Source organism: Mustela erminea, chromosome 11 (genome assembly GCF_009829155.1).
Source record: "Mustela erminea isolate mMusErm1 chromosome 11, mMusErm1.Pri, whole genome shotgun sequence".
NCBI classification, from domain to species: domain Eukaryota; kingdom Metazoa; phylum Chordata; class Mammalia; order Carnivora; family Mustelidae; genus Mustela; species Mustela erminea.
Window position 1 is genome coordinate 44538932 of NC_045624.1, and position 19216 is coordinate 44558147.

General features: G+C 41.2%; 1 protein-coding gene across 9 annotated transcripts in view; it reads left to right on the top strand.

The window, feature by feature from the left end:
• Nucleotides 1-19216, top strand: part of PDE1C (phosphodiesterase 1C) — a 582509-nt gene that overhangs the window by 512595 nt on the left and 50698 nt on the right. For all 9 annotated transcript variants that reach the window (XM_032304733.1, XM_032304738.1, XM_032304734.1 and 6 more), the window contains 4 exons: nt 519-600; nt 3974-4094; nt 4973-5148; nt 14172-14402. In XM_032304733.1, the coding sequence (XP_032160624.1) occupies nt 519-600; nt 3974-4094; nt 4973-5148; nt 14172-14402 (610 nt within the window). The remainder of the gene's footprint in view (nt 1-518; nt 601-3973; nt 4095-4972; nt 5149-14171; nt 14403-19216) is intronic.

The window sequence follows — 19216 nt, forward strand, 5'->3', positions numbered from 1 at the left end:
ATTATGGACCAAGCCCTGTGCTCAAGACCCTGGAAACACTTATCCTAGTTGTGTGTAGCGTTAGGTAGCAGCACTGGGGGTGTAAGTCCAAATCAGTCCAGTTTGAATTTGTGTCTTGGCCACTTCCCACAACTGGGGGAGCTTCACTGGCTCAAGAAAGGCTGCAGACTGACACGACAACTTGAGAACATATAGGAATTCTGACTGCAGTGTTGGCTCTGGGCCACAGGACGCAATGGCTTTTCTTATTTTCCTCGGGGGACCTTTTGCTGCCTGATGAGGCTTCCTATACAATACCATGTGCCTTTGCAGTTGGATGAAATGATTGGATCCCAGAGGGCTTCAGCTTCTTGGTGTCTTTTATACAAAGGAGTAAGCCCCAAAAGGACTTCTTACATAATGTAATTGTAATAATTATAATAAAGACCAATGGCCTTTGTGGCAGTTGAAGTTGCTAAATAAAATCTGGGCAGCTTCACCTACTGATCTGAATTTACTATGACCTCCTGTTTTTCTAGGGTGACAGAGAAGCAGAGCTGGGGCTGCCTTTTTCTCCTCTGTGTGATCGAAAGTCAACGATGGTTGCTCAGTCGCAAGTGGGTATGTGTTGACAGCCCTTTGGATGGAAAGAAAAAACAGAGGGGTGCCTAGAAGTAAGCTCAGATGCTCCCAGTGGCCCTTTGGCTGGGAACCTGGCTCCATTCTGCTGTACTGTGCTCATGGCTCTGGCTGGTTGGGTTGATGGAGCTGTTTCCCCCATCCTACTCCTTGGAATGTGGCTGGTTTGTGGGAAGATTAGACAGTGATGCTCTGCTATCTCTGTTATTCCCCACTAAGAGCAAAAGGGGCCTCAACTTTCCAGTGTAATGACAAGAATCAGTGGCAAGAAGCCCATTCTATTTCAGCCTCTCCATTCTGCACGCAATACCGGAAGTCTCTGTGGCATTGCTCCTCAATGATGCTTGATGCTTCCTCTGGCCTTGTTTCCAGGACAGTCCCATTTCCTGAATGACCCTACTTCTAGGAATGGTTCATTTTAAATATTTCTTTCTTTTTAGAAATGTTTTAGCACCTTTTTTGGGTGAAGATAATTTTATAGTGCTGATAACCATAATATGTGTGCATTACAAAAATTCTCAGATATGAGAGAGGGGTACCAGTATCACACATAAATTAACTATCAGCAGTGCTCTTCACTTGGAAGAGTCTGAAATCACTTAAAAAAGAAATTCAAAGATTTACTGATTTTTTTCCTACTTATATTTTGAGTACTCATTCCTTTTTTTCATAATAATATATTGAGTTTCTGTGAGGTGCCAGGTGCTAATGGACACTGTTTTAAGATGTTATAAAAAAGCAAATACAAATTATGTATGGTATCTGCTCCCAAAGACATTGAACCAGTGTTGGGTGGTATGTAGGACGTTAGGAAAACAGAAGCTGTGTGAGTGTTACAGTGCTAAGGTAGAGTTTTGTACATGGAGCACTTGGGTACACAACAGAGTGTGTGGACCGTTAGAGGCAGAAAGACTTGTTGAAGGGTAATATTTGAGTTGGGGCTTAAGAAATTAGTAGGTAGTATCTAGTTAGATGGTGTTGTTGGTTAGAGGTGTGTAATGGTGAGTGGAAGGGCATTCCAGGTAAGGGATTAGCATATACTGAGCAGGGACATTTAGAACAGTCTTGTATGGTCAGGGCATTACAAACAGCTCCATACGGCTGGAGTAGTGGGCAGAGAATAGGATGAAGTGAGCGACATGTCTGGAGAGAAAATCAGGGCATATCTAAAGAATTTTAAATAAGATGTAAAAATATATAAATCGATGCTTTAGAATAAGAGTCTGCAAACTGTAGCCTGGGGACTAAATCTGGCCTACCACTTGATCCTATAAATGGTTTTATTATAACACAGCTAAGCTCATTCATTTGCAAATTGTCTGCGGCTACTTTTACACTACAGTGAGAGAGTTAAGGAGTTGTCATAGATTTGGCCCACAGAACCTAAAATATTCACTGCCTGGTCCTTTACAGAAAGTTTGTTAACCGCAGTTTTAGAAAAATTTTCTATCAGTAGCTGGGGGGATTCTGAGTTAGACTAGAGGCAAGGAAATAAGCCTGGTGCCTTCTGCAGGATTATAAGGAAACAATGATGGGTGACAGGATGAGGGAGGACAGAGATTTTCCAGGAGAGGGGCGGCATGTAATATATTAAGGATTCAGCTGGATGCAAAACTAAGGTAAAGGCAGCAATCCAGATTAAGTGGTTGGACCATGGTCCCGTTATAAGGGATGGAGGGGAAGCTGGTAATTTAGTTCTGGTTTGGACCTGTTAACTTCAACTTGAATGAAAACAAAAAGGTGAAAACAGTGTCATGAAACACTTCAGTTTCAGCTTAAGCCAAATTTATAAAATTAGACTGCAATGAACTGTCATACAAAGTTGGCCATCAGTGTTTCCTTATCAGGATACTATGGGTATTTGGGACAATGCTTGTTTTGACAATTACATTGTAAGAATTTTAGCATGCTTCATTGTTGGGCATTAAGCGCCAGGATCACCCCCACCTCAGTCATGAAAACCAAATAGCATTTGTACAAAACACCGTATTTCCTTTGATTGGTATTTCATTTCCTTCCAACTTCCATTTGGCTGTGTAATGAACCACCACCAGTAGTTTCAGATCATATATTTTTTACTACTATGTCACAGAATACCCAGGCATTTTTGGGCCATTGAGACAGTGACTCTAACCTAACATTAATTATCTCCCCAACATGGCAATATCTCCAAGTTCCAGTTCCAGATCCAGATCTGACCCCTCTCCCAGTTTCCAACCCTCATTCTTCTGGTTCTGCTTGCCCTCTCTCATCTGGATATGTCCCTGGCACATCAGAGTCAGCAGATCAAAGACTGAGCCCATCGTCCTTTACCCTGGCCTCAGTTTCCCCATCATCCCTTGGTTCTCTGCTTTGCTGTGGGAGGTCTTTGACAATTCCCACTTAGAAGCAGCACCCCCCTCCCACCGCTGTGCTTGCACCTGTGCCTCCGTGACGCCCCCGTCTTTCACTAGCACTAAATCCCGCCTTCCTTATCTTTCCGTCAAGCTGTTGCAACAGCTCCTGAAATGATTTTCCCAGCTTCAGCCTCTTCTGCTCTCTCCCTTCATGTCCGTCTTGCTGATTAACTTTCTCAAAGAATAATGAAAAAAATCTAACTGTGATTCTCTCCAAACATCTCAAGGGGCTTCTAGTACACATTTTAGGTCATACCCAACTCCTTAGGCAGATCCTTAGGAACCTCCCTCCCTGAGCTGGTGACTACCTGCCTTCCCAAACTTTCCCTCTCCAACTCCAAAAATATCCTTAAGCCCCAGTCATTCCTCAGACACATCCTACATTTTCCCCATCCTCATCACTTGGCTTATCCTACCTCTTCCACCTCGAATGAAGAGACTTAGGGCTCAGCTCAAACATTACAACCTCCATAAAACTGTTCATAGGCCTCTCAGTGGGAAGGAAAATATTCTCCCTCCCTTACCTTCCCAGAGGCCATCTTTGGGCTTCTCTTTGTCCTTTTCCATGTACTCTAGGGGTCATTTTTGTGCTTAATCTCTCTTATAACGTCTTGAGGGTAGGCAGATTGTGATCTACGTCTTTGTCTCACAGGCAGCACCGACTGCAGCATTTGTTGGATGGAGGGGGCGGGTTGAATATGTGTTTCTTAATCACTCGATTGAGCTAGCTACTAGAAAGTCATAGAAAAGTTATGTAGGAGAAATGGAACTGACTCACGATATTCAACTCAAGGCACATGTTAAATGAATAAAGACCAACTTCCTCTCTCCTAATCTGATCTGGAGTTCCTCTGTGGATAAATTTTAAAAGAAAGTTAAGATTCATCAGTTTCCATAGGAAAATATGGAAAGGCCCAATTAACATGTAGTTCCTCTGAGGTGTTGCTGTCTCTCTTCAGGTTTTATTGATTTCATTGTGGAGCCCACCTTCACTGTGCTCACGGACATGACTGAGAAGATTGTGAGCCCTTTAATTGATGAAACCTCCCAAACTGGTGGGACCGGACAGAGGCGTTCAAGGTCAGTGGAAAAACTTGAAGGATGGGGGTCAGGTCAGCCTGTCTGTGAGGACAGAGTTGTTCCTTTGGGAGAGATGGGGGTATTTTATGATGATGTTTGCTCTCCCTCTCTTGTAAGGGGGATGTCTGCCTCTTTCTTTTTCTCAGAGGAGTGGAAGCTGGACTGTCTGTGCTCTCCAGGCTGGCCTGGAAGGGAGTGACCAAGATTCACACCATGACTGGTGGGTTTCCAGTGCTGGTCCTCTGCCCTTTTCTCTCTTTTGGTGCTTTTGCTCATGGCAGCACCCATCACAGCACTTTGACCTTCTGGGCCCAGGTGGCCCTTTCTCCCCATACAGCAAAAAGAAAGTACCTTGATCAGAATTCTCACAAGAAATGAAACTGACTTTAATTTCTAGGTTTAGGAGAAGAAGGAAGTGGAGGAATGAAAAAGAACCTGGGGTCAGAGGCACTCCAGTATGGGGAGGGGGCCTGGAGCTGGAGAAAAAGAGGTACAAGTGACTGGGTAACTTGGAAAAGTGGTCAGTGTAAAAGCAGGTAGTTACAGTAGGGAACCAAGTAGAAGCCCAGTTTCAAACGGGTTAGTTTCAGAGAACTGAAGACAGAATTCATGTGAGAGAACTCTGGTCATATTGAATAAGAGGATACCAATCAGCAGAGAAGAAATATGGGGAAAAGCAACCCTCATGAGGCTGAAACCTTGATTTTTATTTCCTGCTGAAAATATAGAATTTCCTATTTGTCACATATGGAAAATAGGAATCGCAAATTTCAGGACCCAGGAATTTCGCAACACAACTTCCTTCTTGGGCTCATTCCTTGGCATACCTTTTTTTTAAACACTAACCTTCCCCTTTGGTGTGACTTTGTGTCCTCCAGTTTGAACAGCATCAGTTCAGCGGATGCAAAGCGGTCAGGTGTGAAGAGCACTGGCTCGGAAGGAAGCGCCCCCATCAACAGTTCTGTCATCCCCGTTGACTATAAGAGTTTTAAGACGACTTGGACTGAGGTGGTGCACATCAACCGGGAGAGATGGAGGGCCAAGGTGCCCAAAGGTAACATGCTACTGGGGAATCTTCCAGGGGATCTGTCCAGACCCACTTAGAAAACAAGGCATTGCCACCCCTGATTTATAGGAGTTACAAAGGAAGCACGATCTCAGGATCTGGATTCAAATGGCTTGACTGGTAGGGTCCTGTGTCTGTACCACTCAGTGCACAATAGAATAAGGCAAGTCCCCACTTCAGCATGACCTTTGTGCTATCTGACTAAAATCTTCTTGTTGTTGTGAATATCCTACCATGGATGGGCGTTATTTCTTGGTTTCTGCGAGATCACCTTGTCATTCTCATTTCATGTCATGTGACACAATGATGAGGCCTACTTTCTTCCTTTATCTGAGTAAAGCCTGGCCAATAGCCACCTCTGACTTTACATTGGGACAGAAGGAACTTTAATATCCTTTCAAGCATTTTTAGCCCCCTTTCATGTTCTCAACTTATCTTCAGTCATGACTCAGGGACCTTCTGAGACCAGACAAAATTTAGGTCTCTTACTCTTCTGCCATCTTGCTCCTCCCCTCAGACTGATCTGAGATGAAGGTAGCTTGTAGGCAAAATTCACTGAGGCCAACATCAAAATTCAGATGAGAAAAGTCAGGACTCTTGGTACTATAGATAAAAAAGACTGAAATCCTTGTACTTCTTGACAGCTGAAATCCGTTTGCTCATACGCATATTCATGTTTCTCGAACACATGCTACACGATCCATACATATGACGTGCTCAGCCTGTAGTCTAGGGAGGAACACATATGTGGGATAGGGGTACGATGCCATGGCACTGGATTCTGGGGAGAGACGCAAACATAGATGGCTCTTGGAGCTCAGGGAGGGGACTGACCCCAGTCCCCTCCCTGAGGTGAGACTTCAACAATAGTTAGTGTTTGTTAACATCTACCCAATGCTTCCTACGTGCTGAGAGTGTGGAGATGAAGCACAGACATCCTGGTCCTTAGAGCTTACCGTCTCCTGAGGGCAGAGGGCATTCCCACAGAGTTTCCTCCAAGGGGAGGATGGAAGTTCAGATTTGCGCTTGTCGCCAGCACCCATTGGCCCTGGGCCCCAGGCCCTCATTACAAGAAAGGAGAGTTTCATCCTCAAACACAACCCTGACACTTTTATCACAGCAAGTTGAAGGAAGTGTGGGAGAGGCCGGGCAGGACAAGTTCTGGCTCTGGAGGCCCCTCATACATCAGGGGCTGCTTCTAGTGTAGGACAGAAGGAAGTGTGGGAGAGGCCGGGCAGGACAAGTTCTGGCTCTGGAGGCCCCTCATACATCAGGGGCTGCTTCTAGTGTAGGACTGCTGCAGTTGTTTAAAAGCCAGCTCTTGTGGCTTTTAAACAACAGAATCCTGCCCGAGTGGTTGCTTGTTTCAGGTAGGGCAAAGGCGCTTTTAAGGCTTTATTTATGGCGCTTTTAAGACTTAATTGGGCCCTTATCATTTCAGGACAGATGTTGGACCCTGAGCTACGGAGCCAACACCTCTTCCATGTTTTAAATGTAGCCTCTCCCAGTCTATTCCGATGCTTGAAACATTTAAATTCTCCCTGTTGGCAGAGCTTGCAAGCAGCAATTGCGGCTACTACGTCATCTCAAAAGAAGCGCTCTCTTATAATCAATTACACTCATTACATACGAAAATCCAATTCCCGACAACACACAGTCTAAAGAGGTACTTCAAAATAATTTGTTTGCAGTTCTCTGGCTTACTTAAGTTACCTTCAGAAACTGATCACCGAGGGGAGCCATAGCCGGCTTCTTTTCCAGGGGAAAACTGGCCCTTTGAGAATGTTGTAAATAAACGCTAATAATTACAAAATGTTAGGTATGCTGATTGTGATATGGTTAAGCTATTTTGGAAGCATAAAGGGACTTGTCCCTAAATCTGCCTAGGGTGTTTGGGAAGGCATCTTGTAGCCAGGACTTCAAGGATGCCTGAGGTTGAGTCCTGCAGGAGGTGTTAGATTTTAAAATGGGAAACAGGAGAAAAGAGATGGATGGAGGCACAAAGCCTGGGTTATGTATTATATGTTTCGTGCGAAGATAGTTTGAATATCAAAGCAAATTTCAGTTAGTGGGGAAATGGAGAATTGAATCCCTACTTACACTGGGCTCTTTGGCAGATTCATGTAGATTCTTTGAGAAAATTACCTTCTGAGGGTGATAATAGATATCACAGAGTTGATGCAAAGAACGGAAATAGATTTGCAAAGCCCTGAGAATGGAGCTGCATGGGGTTAGTGCCTGATAACTCATAGTGGTTATTTTAAAAAAGCTGGAAAAGAAAGTTAGAGGTTGGAATGCAGAGCTAAGAAGATGGTGCTAAAAATACCAACCTGTATCTAATACTCTATCTTACTGTTTTCAGCCTCCCAGGAATGCTGTTGACTAGTTCACTAGTGCTGAGAGATCCATTTACATCTTTCTTTCCACTGGTGGTTAGTTTGTACTTGATTATCCCAGGCTGCTTTGCTCTTGTTCTTTTCTATCAGAAAACCATAATTTTAAGAAAGTCTGACCTGCATGGGGCACTTGAACATATCTTGTTATTAAATTGATTAGAATGGGATCTAAAGTCTTGGTTTTATTAACCAACCTGATAGACAAAGCTTGCTAGACCAGAACCCATAGTTGCTAGAAATGATTAAATCAATATTTCTTAACAGCTCTCAGGGCTGAAAATTATTATTCCCAAAGATACGTAGGCATAGCAATTTGTAAGTCTGATCAATATTGATCAATTTTTTTCAGTATTTAATACTTTATAAACATTTTTTTCTGGTGTAAAAATATGTGTTTAGGTTACAATGCTGAAATACAAATAAATGTGTAAAGAAAAAAATAAAAATCACTCCTGATAAAAATACATTACATGTTTATAAAAATAAAAAATAAAAAATTTAAAAATTTAAAAAATTAAAAAAAAATCACTCCTAACCTCTTTAGCCAGATATTGGTGAAATTCGGATATGATTCTTTTTAATTTTATTTATCATGCTTATGTATTTATATAAGTAAAACTTTATATTTTGTTTTATTATTTCTATTTTAAGAATTTTATCTTGATACTGAATATTCTCAGAAAGTATGATTTAAATGGCTGCATTTTATGTAACACACCTCTATTTCTGCACATTTTGGTTGTCAGTTCTTCATTATTATATATAACACAGTTATAAACATACAAGTTCAAAAGTCTTTGAACCTGCCTCTGATTACTTACCTATGATAAATTTCTAGATGTGGAATTCTTCTGTCAAAGTAAATGAAAAACTGTAAAGCTCTTGATATGTATTATCAAATTTCTCTCTGGAAAGTTTCTTCTTCTTCTTTTTTTTTTAACTAATGTCTTCCAAAAGAAGTGGGAGGTATTCCCCCTTCATTTTTCTCATTAGGATGTTTATATTTTTATTATTGATTCATAATAACTCTTTACATATTAAGGATGGCAATTCTTCAATTGACAAAATATCTTGGCAGTTTCTGTCATATCTAGTTTGTCATATGCCTTTTAATTTTTTGTCATATGCCTTTTAATTATGTTCTTTTTTGATAAGTACAGTCACCATCTGTCAACCTACAACATTCTTGTCATATTATTGAGTATATTTCCTATGCTGTAGTTTTTATCTCCATGATTTATTTATTTTGTAACTGGAAGTTTGTACCTTTTTGATCTCCTTTATCTATTTTGCCCTTCCCCCTACCCATTAGCTAGCTTCATAAATGGTCTTTTTAAATATGTCCTATTTGGGGGCTGCCTAGGTGGCTTAGATGGTTAAGGACTGTCTTGGGCTCAGATCATGATCTCTAGGTCTTGGGATCAAGCCCCATATCAGGCTCCCAGCTCAGTGGAGAGTCTGCTTCTTCCTCCCCCCTGCCTCTCCCCCTGCTTGTGTTCTAATGAATAAATACAAAATCTTTAAATAAATAAATAATCTTAATTTTATTTTCCCAGAGATTACCTTTACATTTTTTATTGACTTATGTGTCTATCAATGTAAATATGAAGTCATATATAGTGACACTCTTTGCAAATGCTGAGATATTTATTGTATTTTTATTTATTTCTTCCATAATCGATCAGTTTCTGTTGAGATACCACAAAATTTGTAATCTGAGTGATTATAAGTAAATTATTATTTTTAAATTAACTTAACCTTAATATTACTTTTAATATTTGCTTCAAGTTTTATATCTAGCTTAACAACAATTTTTTTTAACACTAAGATTTACTACTTTTATTGCACATCATTTATATATTTTCCTCATTCTTGAGGATCTAATACTGGTTGAATTTTTCTCCCAGCTGGAGTACTTCTTGGCTTCCATTTTTAGAAAGACCCTGTGTTGAACACCTTCTGAGTCCTTAAATATATAGAAGTATTTTTTTGTTGTTTTTGTATATAGCAAAGAGTTAACCATTCAAAATTCATATAGTATTTTGGTTGTTTGTTTTCCTGTTAGTCAGTTTCTCTCCTTTTCTTTCTCTCTCTCTGTAGGTAGTATAAGTAGGCAATTCAGAAAATTGTATCAAAGGATAACTAGTTCAATGCCATTTTTAACCAAGAGACCATAAACCATTATTCAGAAAGGGAAATTGAACAAAGAAATCAATGTACTTCTCCCAGAATGTGTAGGTATTCAGTGTGGGATAGAACCAGCTCTCAAGAGGAATGAGAATTATGGATCATGAGGGCGCTGCTCTGCCTTGCTCTACCTTAACTTATTAGCTGCTTGTTTGGGCCATTTTCATTGTGAGACAAATCACCATAGATAGTCTGAATCAGGAAGCAAAAGGAAATGGAATTGAACTATGACATTTCCTTTCTACTAGTCTAGAAGCCTACCAGAATGACTTAGATAGATGGCTAAAGATGATAGATGCCTAAAACTAAGAGCTGAAAACTTAATTCTATCTATATTATCCTCAGAACCTTGTAGCACATACAAATTAATTGTGCACTTAACCTACTTTTTCTCTGTGTAAGAAAGGTTTAGGTATATTAATAATTTTGCCCTGAAAATATGTGGCACAAACATACTTCCTATCATTTTTTTTTCTTATTTACATGTTTGCTTGTTTTTGTTTGTTTGTTTTAAAGATTTAATTTATTTATTTGACAGAGAGAGACATAGCGGAAGAGGGAATACAAGCAGGGGCAGAGGGAGAGGGAAAAGCAGGCTTCCCGCCAAGCAGGGAGCACAATGCAGGGCTCCATCCCAGGACCCTATGATCATGACCTGAGCTGAAAGCAGACGCTTAACGACTGAGCCACCCAGGCATCCCTGTTTTTGTCTATTTAGAGTAGTATCACTGGGTGCTGATGGCTGGTCACCCTAATATCATATATTTCAAAGACTCAAAGAGAGATGCAAGTAGAGAAGTTGAAGAACATTGCAGAGCCACCTGCTGGAACACAATTGCCACAGGGAAAGGAGTCATGTAATGGAACAGGTCACCTAGGATCTGCTTATGATGTCATAGGAGCTACCGTCATTAATGCAAACATTAGTCACCTGCTGTCCACAGTAGTTGGGCAAAACCAGATTTGTTTCTAAAATGGACCTTCTCCCAGGTTTTTTTCTGCTGGATTTTCCATAAAAAATTGTTCTGACTCAGTTGTCAAATGAATTTTTCTTGCTCAGATAATATTTTATGCTCTTCTGTAGCAAACCAGAATTTAACACCTTCAGTTTTTATCAAGTTCCTTTTAACTTGTGGATATTTTGAGTGTTGGAAGTTTGCCACAGCTACAGTGGGGATTCTGTGAGAGGACCATGAGTTATTTAACCTGGTACTTGAATATGAATGAAAATTCCCTTCCCTATCACTTTTTCTTTGTGTGGTGAATACAGTCATCTTTTTACTCATCTCTATCAGTGGTTAAGGAAACCAAAATTTGTCAAATGGCTAACTCCCCCAGGATAGGATTTTAGAGTTTGTACACTTTCTGTATTTTACACAGGCCTGGATTACAGATGATGGAATATGTACAAGTCAGGTTCATTGGCAGATAGGGGGAACCATACCCACTGTGTTTCATTTAGTTAACAGATACTCCATGTGTATCTACTATGTGCCAGGTGCTATACCAAGCACTGGAATTCAGTGACAGAGATGACATTTAACCTCTGTCCTCAGGGCACTGTGGGAGGATGAGAGGAAGTCAGGGTGAATATTCTATGGGGACTTCTGTGACCCTGTAGTCCAATGAGAATGCCATCTCAGCATCTGCAAGGGCATTCTCTTACCCTTTAGTTGTACCTTTCTGTAGAAGTCAGAAGACAAATTGTACTCTATATGTGCATAATTATTTAATTTTGTAAAGAAATCTTTACATACCTTTTCATTATAAAGTATAAATGCATCTTGTTGAGTAGCAGAATGTCAGGAAATATTGAATGGCAAACATTTAAAATTTAAATCCATGCTTGTCCATACTGATTGCATATTAGAATCATCTGGAGAGCATTTAAAATATCCTACCCTTGCCCCTCTCCCTCCACAATATGATTTAATGTGTCTGGGGTGAGGCCAGGGCATTGAATTGGATGGGTTGGAAGGATGAATCAATGAAAAGATTAATGAAAACTCCATAAGATATTAAGGAAGACATTTGAGCCAGGCAGATATAGGGGGAGGAAAAGCAAAATGAAGCTGGAGATCAAAGACATCCACAAAATACAATGCCATAAAGCCCCCAAGAACATGTGAACTGGATCAGATTTAGGCTTTTGTGCTTTTAAGCAGCTAGGACAAGGGGAGACATAATCACCCTGGTGCCCATTAGATTACAAACAAACTCGTTGTCTGTGAAGGCTAGCTTTTTTAGGAGTAAGACTAGGCAAGGAGAATAAAGAGGACCCTTGATAATGAGACGTGGGATATTTTTTTTAAATTAATTAATTAATTATTTTTTCTGTTACTATTTTTTTAAATTTTTTAAATTTATTTTCAGCGTAACAGTATTCATTGTTTTTGTACCTCACCCAGTGCTCCATGCAATCCGTGCCCTCTCCAGTACCCACCACCTGGTTCCCCCAACCTCCCACCCCATCACCCCTTCGAAACCCTCAGATTGTTTTTCAGAGTCCGTAGTCTCTCATGGTTCACCTCCCCTTCCAATTTCCCTCAACTCCCTTCTCCTCTCTAACTCCCCTGTCCTCCATGCTATTTGTGTGGGATATTTTTAACCCATCTAGAGAAAAAAAAATGCAGTAGTGCTTTTTAGAATGGATGGCACAATCTGGAAGGCCTTTTGAATCAGTTGGATGCTAAACAGGCTGAGTCTGTCAGGTAAGGGAGGACTGGTCTCTGTTAGGTGTATGTCACTTCCTACAGCCCAGCACCACTTCATCTGTCGATAACCGCTTCTAGATCTGTGTTAGCCATACTGACTAACTCGGTATCCCTTGAACATACCAAGCTCATTCTGACCTCATGGCCTTGACGTTTTCTATGTCCTTGGCCTGGAATGTTAGTTTCCCTGATTATTTCATGGCTGGCAATTCATCATTAAGAATTTGTCAGGTAGCACTTTCTTTACCTCCTGATCTAATGCCACCTCCTCCCTTACACTGATCCTGTTCCTTCATACTACTTTGCTTTCCTTTTTGCTTTACCTTTTTCACCACCTGAAATCATCTTACTGACTGGCTTTCTTTTTTTTTTTTTAATTTTTTATAATTTTTTATTTTTTATAAACATATATTTTTATCCCCAGGGGTACAGGTCTGTGAATCACCAGGTTTACACACTTCACAGCACTCACCAAAGCACATACCCTCCCCAATGTCCATAATCCCACCCCCTTCTCCCAAACCCCCTCCCCCCAGCAACCCTCAGTTTGTTTTGTGAGATTAAGAGTCACTTATGGTTTGTATCCCTCCCAATCCCATCTTGTTTCATTGATTTTTCTCCTACCCACTTAAGCCCCCATGTTGCATCACCACTTCCTCATATCAGGGAGATCATATGATAGTTGTCTTTCTCTGCTTGACTTATTTCGCTAAGCATGATACGCTCTAGTTCCATCCATGTTGTCGCAAATGGCAAGATTTCATTTCTTTTGATGGCTGCATAGTATTCCATTGTGCTTTCTTAATTATGGTCTTTTCAGTTCCCATAAATCTTGTTTGCTCCTACATTCCCAGTGCCTAAAATGGTACTTGATACTGTCACTCCTCAATAAATATGTTGAACCAATGAACCAATCTTTTCATGAATACTTGATTATATGCAATGATGCTGTGTTTTTGATGAAACACAGACCTTTGCAGAGTAAGGAGAATTGGAAATAAGGCTGACATCCTCTCATTAAAGGGGAAGATGCAGACAGGGTACCTGCCCAAACTAGAGGCTACCTTTAATCTTGTGGACAGTTTGAAGACCGTGCTTTTTGTAAGGCCTAATTATTCTCTTCCTACTTTTAATTTCACAAACAGTGACCTGAAACAGTGGCAGCTATTTTTCCTGTCTTTCTGTTTTGTCATCAGTTGTTTGTGTTTCAACTCCAGAGCCTAAGTGAATCTCCATGAAACTCCTGATTTCTACTGTGGCCATGAGAGGGTTTTGTAGTGTCCCTGAGCCTTGACTTCACATTTCTAAAATAGTGTTATAATAATGGTAGCTACCACCTAAGTCTGTTTTGGGAATGAAAAAGTAACCCTTAGAAAGCACTTAGCATAATACCTGGCAAAGAGGACACACTCAAGAGAAGTTATTGATGATAAATATTGAAAATGCCAATTGTTATATTGGTTTATTGTTATTATCCTTATTATTATTACTTTCTCCCTGCCCCTTCTGCTCGCCCACTATTTCCAGAAATGACATCACCAGGAACCGATTTTATTGGTTTCCTGAATATGGACACTAATCTCACTTGAATTAACCAGAGATAGACCCCAAACACTCAGTGCAAATACTTGTTTTTGTTTAAAGAGGCAGTTCTCCTAATAGCGTGACCTCTTTTCATCTTTTCTGTGCCTTTCCTGACTTGCCATGGGAACAGAGGAGAAGGCCAAGAAGGAAGCAGAGGAAAAAGCTCGCCTGGCTGCAGAGGAGAAGCAAAAGGAAATGGAAGCCAAAAGCCAGGCTGAAGAAGGCGCAGCTGGCAAAGCCGAGAAAAAGACATCTGGAGAAGCTAAGAATCAAGTCAATGGAACGCGCACGAACAAAAGCGACAACCCTCGTGGGAAAAATTCCAAAGCTGAGAAGTCCTCAGGAGAAAAACAACAGAATGGTGAGTACAGTTTCCCTGGTGAAAGGCTCTTTTCAGGGTGTTAATGATGTGATGAATGGAAACTGGCCAACAAACACACCTAGGAGGATGGCTCTTGGAGCCTCGTCTCTGCCCCCCCCCCCCCCAGCTGCTGCTCATCACACCTCACTGGGCCGTGGATTCCATTAGGATCCCATCAAAAGCAGCCAGAGGCTGGCTTGGGCCTTTCTCCTGGGGAGATTTATGTTTGTCAGACCTTTCCCAGCTGTTCTGGAGACTCTGGTCAGTGCTGACCTGTCCACTGGGGAAATAAATATTATCAATATGAGCACATTCCTGAGTGCTTACTGCCCAGATGTGTGGATGGAAAGTATCTTCCATATGCACCCTCCCTCTAGCAGGCAGGGCTGGGACTCAGGTCTGTCTGTCTGTAGGTGAATAAATATATACATTAGGATGACCACCTGTCCCCTTTGCCTGGGGACTGAGGAGTTTCCTGCATCTAGAGCTTTAGATTTTAAAACCAGAAAAGTACCAGCCAAACCCGGATGATCTGGTTATTACCTTAAATGCACTGTGCTTGACGCTGAGAATTTAGAAGTAGAAAGGCCACAGGAAGTCCATAATCTCATAGAGGACATGGACATCCTTAGAAATAATTCTGAGCAAGTAACAGTCATGGCAAGGCAGTCAAACTTAGCTCAAGGATCATGTCAAAAAAGAGACATTGGCCTTCTTGTGTCTGAGGTTCATAGAATGGAGAAATGTCCAAGAAAGCTTCAGAGGCTGGTTGTCCCTGAGCCGTTTTCAATGCTGAACTTCGCTGGTCGGATGGGGGATGGGGACTTCTTCACCAGAGGGACCAAGACAAGCTGAGGCACAAGGGCATGGAATGGTTACCCTGTTTAGGGAAGAGTAGGAAGTTCAGAGTCTCTGGAACTTTCAAGGGCCCAGTTGTAGCAAGGTCGTTTTGTAGTCTGACAGACTTGGATTCGAGGCACAACTGTGTCTCTCACTTCTTGGTGGCCTTGATCAGGTTACTTAGCCTTCTACTGGCTCTGTGAAGTGTGCAGAGTAATACCAGCTCACAGCAGGGCCACTTAAGAGCCTCCAATAATGAGAATGAGAGCCGGAACAATGACGACAATAGAATAATTAGCATTTATTGACTATCGACCAGATGCTCTTTTAAGTCCTCTCTTTACTTGTTTATTGTCTTATCTGCCTAGTAGGCCACTCTGTAGCTATTATGTATGCAACATAGTCTGAATAAATGAGGAATATGTAGAAGAGGCTTAGCACAACACTCTCCAATTATTTTTACAATGAACATATAGAACATGTAGAATCAGAAAACAGTATTTTAATACATATGATAATGTTAATAATTCATATTATGTTCTAAGAGCTTTGCATAAATTCCCTCAAGTAACCATGTGAGCTCCCCAGGAGGTAGAAGAAACTTGTCCAGTCCCTCAGCAACCTGGTTCTGGAGACTACTGCTAAGTCACTTTGTATTCAAGTGTATCATTGTCCAGAAAGTATGTTCAATTATATAAGAATTTATGATATACCTGTTTGAGTTTTTAGAGGGCAGTGCAAAAGACCCCCTCTTGTCCCCTCTGGAGGTCAGAACCAACTAAGAGAGAGATACCAGAATCAGAAAGTCAGTGGTCAACATATTAGTTCTCTTGCAACTGGAGTTGAATTGGAAAGTGTGACTTGGTCTGCTGAGCACATGGGCTTCTTCACACATCTGCCTCGAAGTGAACTTAGCCAACCAGATACTGGCAGGGCAGGCGGGCCTAGGACCTGCCACCTCATTCTCACTCCAGCACCCGAGCAATCCAGCACCCCAGCACCCCAGAAGGTTGCTTCTGGAGTGATGCAAAAAGTATGAGTCTTGTAGAAAACACATCTTGGAGGGGGCTGGGAACTAGAGAAATGGGTGGCTGAACTGAACTTTGCATTCTCAAACTCTTGCTAGATGAGCCTCTCCTCCTCAAAGGAGGAGTATGGAAGGGCTCCTGAGAGAGGCAAGATATGTTTCTTCCCTACTTTTTTTTTCTTTTAGGAAAGCGGGTTAAAATGCCTTTTCCTTCATAAAAGTAATATGAATAGCATATTGAATGCTTAATATATGCCAGACATTGTACATGAGATTTTACCTACATTAAGTCATTTAAAAATGCTAACAGCTCTGTGAGGTAGATATACTGATTCCCGTTTTGCAGATGAGGAAATGGAGACTCAGAGAGTTTAAATCACTTGCTTACAGTCAAGCAGCCACTAAGTAGAGATCTCAAGTCAAATTCAGGTCTGGGTCCAAATTCTGTGTTTTGTTATCATCATGTCCCTTCTATTAGCAAGTTTTGGTGCTGTTGGGGAGAGTGGGAAATCAGAGGAATATTGAGGCTCAGCCGAGGTCCACGAGAAGCTTATAATCTCTTCCAGGGTTTGATGTACTTTTTCTGTAAAGGACCAGATAGTAAATATTGTAGACTTTGAGAGCCATGCCATCTCTACTGCAACTGCTTAACACTTCTGTTTTAGTGCAAAAGCAGCCACAGATAACATATAAACAAGTGAACATGGCTGAATTCCAATAAAACTTTGTTTCTAAAAATGCAAGTTTGAATTTTATATACTTTTCAAATACCATTAAATATTCTTCTCTTTTTTTCAACAAATAGTTTTCAATAAAAACTATTCTTAGTTTTGGGGCCATATAAGACCAGGCACTGGGAGCACGTTTGGCTCATGGGCCAGAGTTTGCCAACCCCTGGTCCAGTCAGGGAGAGAAACCAATGAACATAAACATGCCAGTCATAGAGAGGGTTATAAATTCTATGAGATAGGAATAAACAAATACCCAGAGAGGGCAGAGGTGGCAGAAATCAATTCTGAAGACCATTAGAGGGAGAGCCTGAAAGAAACAAACAGGAGCCTGAGTTTTCGACTAGGCTGGGTTGATTTCACAACTGTGTTTATTTCCCAAAGTAATCAACAGTCTGCCATTTCCCTTAAAAATTAAGTATTAAGTGAGAGATGGGAAAAGAAGTCAATTTTAAGCAATAATAAGAAAGGCTAATGGTGGTTCGGGACTGTGTTACAGCAGCCTAATGAAAATGATTTATAACTGTGCAGAAAGGCTCTTTTGTTTCCCCTGTTTATTGAATAACAGCTCACATCAGCCATTACTCCATATACAACCCATGGGAAATTACCTAATGGATTCTGTTCAAGGAACATCATCAAACAAACATGTGTCACTTTCCCATCATCCTTCTTTGTGGTCTCCTAAGATACTTCTGGGATGGAACCAGAGGACGGTGGTTAAGTGGAGGTTCTAGAGGTGTTCTCATCAGCCACTATGAAATCCCCTAAGCTTTGGTCTCCATCAAGTTACTTCCTTTCTCAGCCTCCCCAACCCTGACTAAGGACAAGGCAGGCTGCCCACAGGCTGTTGGCTGGCAAATTGAACCTCTCCTGTGACTTCTGGAAGACATCCTGGTCTTGTTGCAGCTGTGGATAAAGCTCCAGTCCAGGGAAACCTTGAAGCCATAAAGTATTATGCATGAGGGTGTAAAGGCTCATTTAGGAAAGAAAGACATTTTTCTGCAGGTCATTAGTTTGACTACAGGGCTCAAGATCCTTGAGTTCATCTCTGGATCCTTAAAAGAAGGAGCCAGTATTTGAAGTGTTCTGAGGGACTTCCAAAGGAATCCTCTCTTTGGCCACTGATGGTGGTAAAGGGTGATGAGTATGTTCTTCACTTGAATTCCTCCTGCTTACACTCTGGCTGGAGTTGACCCCCTTTCCCTTCAATCCCTTCAGCCAGTTCATCCCATTTCAAAATTAAGAGTAAGAGGAAACTTGCGTAATTTATTGACTCCTAACTTAGCTTAGGATTTATCAAATTCCATTGAAAATACTTACTTTGTCAAATATATCACAACCCAAAATGGTCTTGAATCATCCTTAGATAACCAATTCTTTATAAATCTGTGGGTCAAAAGCATTTAAAAATGGCAGCAATAAATAGAAGCCTGAAATTGGAAACTTGAGCTTCGTAGGGAAGTTAGAGCCTAGCTTCTAGAATCAGACTGATCTATGTATATTGTGGTAGATTGCTATATTTATGCCTTAGGTTCCATAGCCATAGAACAGAGATGGTAATATAAGTTTCATATCCATTCTTCACAAGTTGGTTTGAACAAATCACTTTGTGGAAAGATCAGTTGGCCATCTCTGTAAAAACTGTCAGACAGATGGCTTAAACCAGATCTACGGCTGCCAAGAGGAACAGTTCTGCTGCTGGAAGGAGCCACACATGCAAGGTTATGGGCAGAGGCGGGGCCCAGGGTGGTGTACAAACCACTGGCAGGCAGCCGGCGCGCTGCTCAACACAGCAGGACGGACCAGCGTGTGCCTCAGTGGCTACAGGGAAGCCAGAGGAAAACTCACCCTTGGAAAACATCCTCAATCATTTGATGAGTTTGTTATTCTGCAAATTGATTGTTTTGTGAATTAAACTGTGATGAATTTGTCTACTTTCCATCGTAGTCCCTTCACAACGGGGTTGTTAGAAGAATTTAATGAAACGATGCAGGCAATATGCCTGGCACAAAGAAAGCAGGAAAGATAAGACCCTGCTTTCTCCTTCCTGGCTGCAGTTATTCCTAGGGTCTTCTTGCTTCAAGAAGTTTGAGTATTTTAGTTGTAAATTATTCTGGGTTTTATGCAGGCTAAAAAGAAAGATGCCGCTAGTAAGACTGTAAGAAAAATTTCCAAAACTTGAGAATAAGGCTGGGGAAAGGATGCCATGTCCTTTC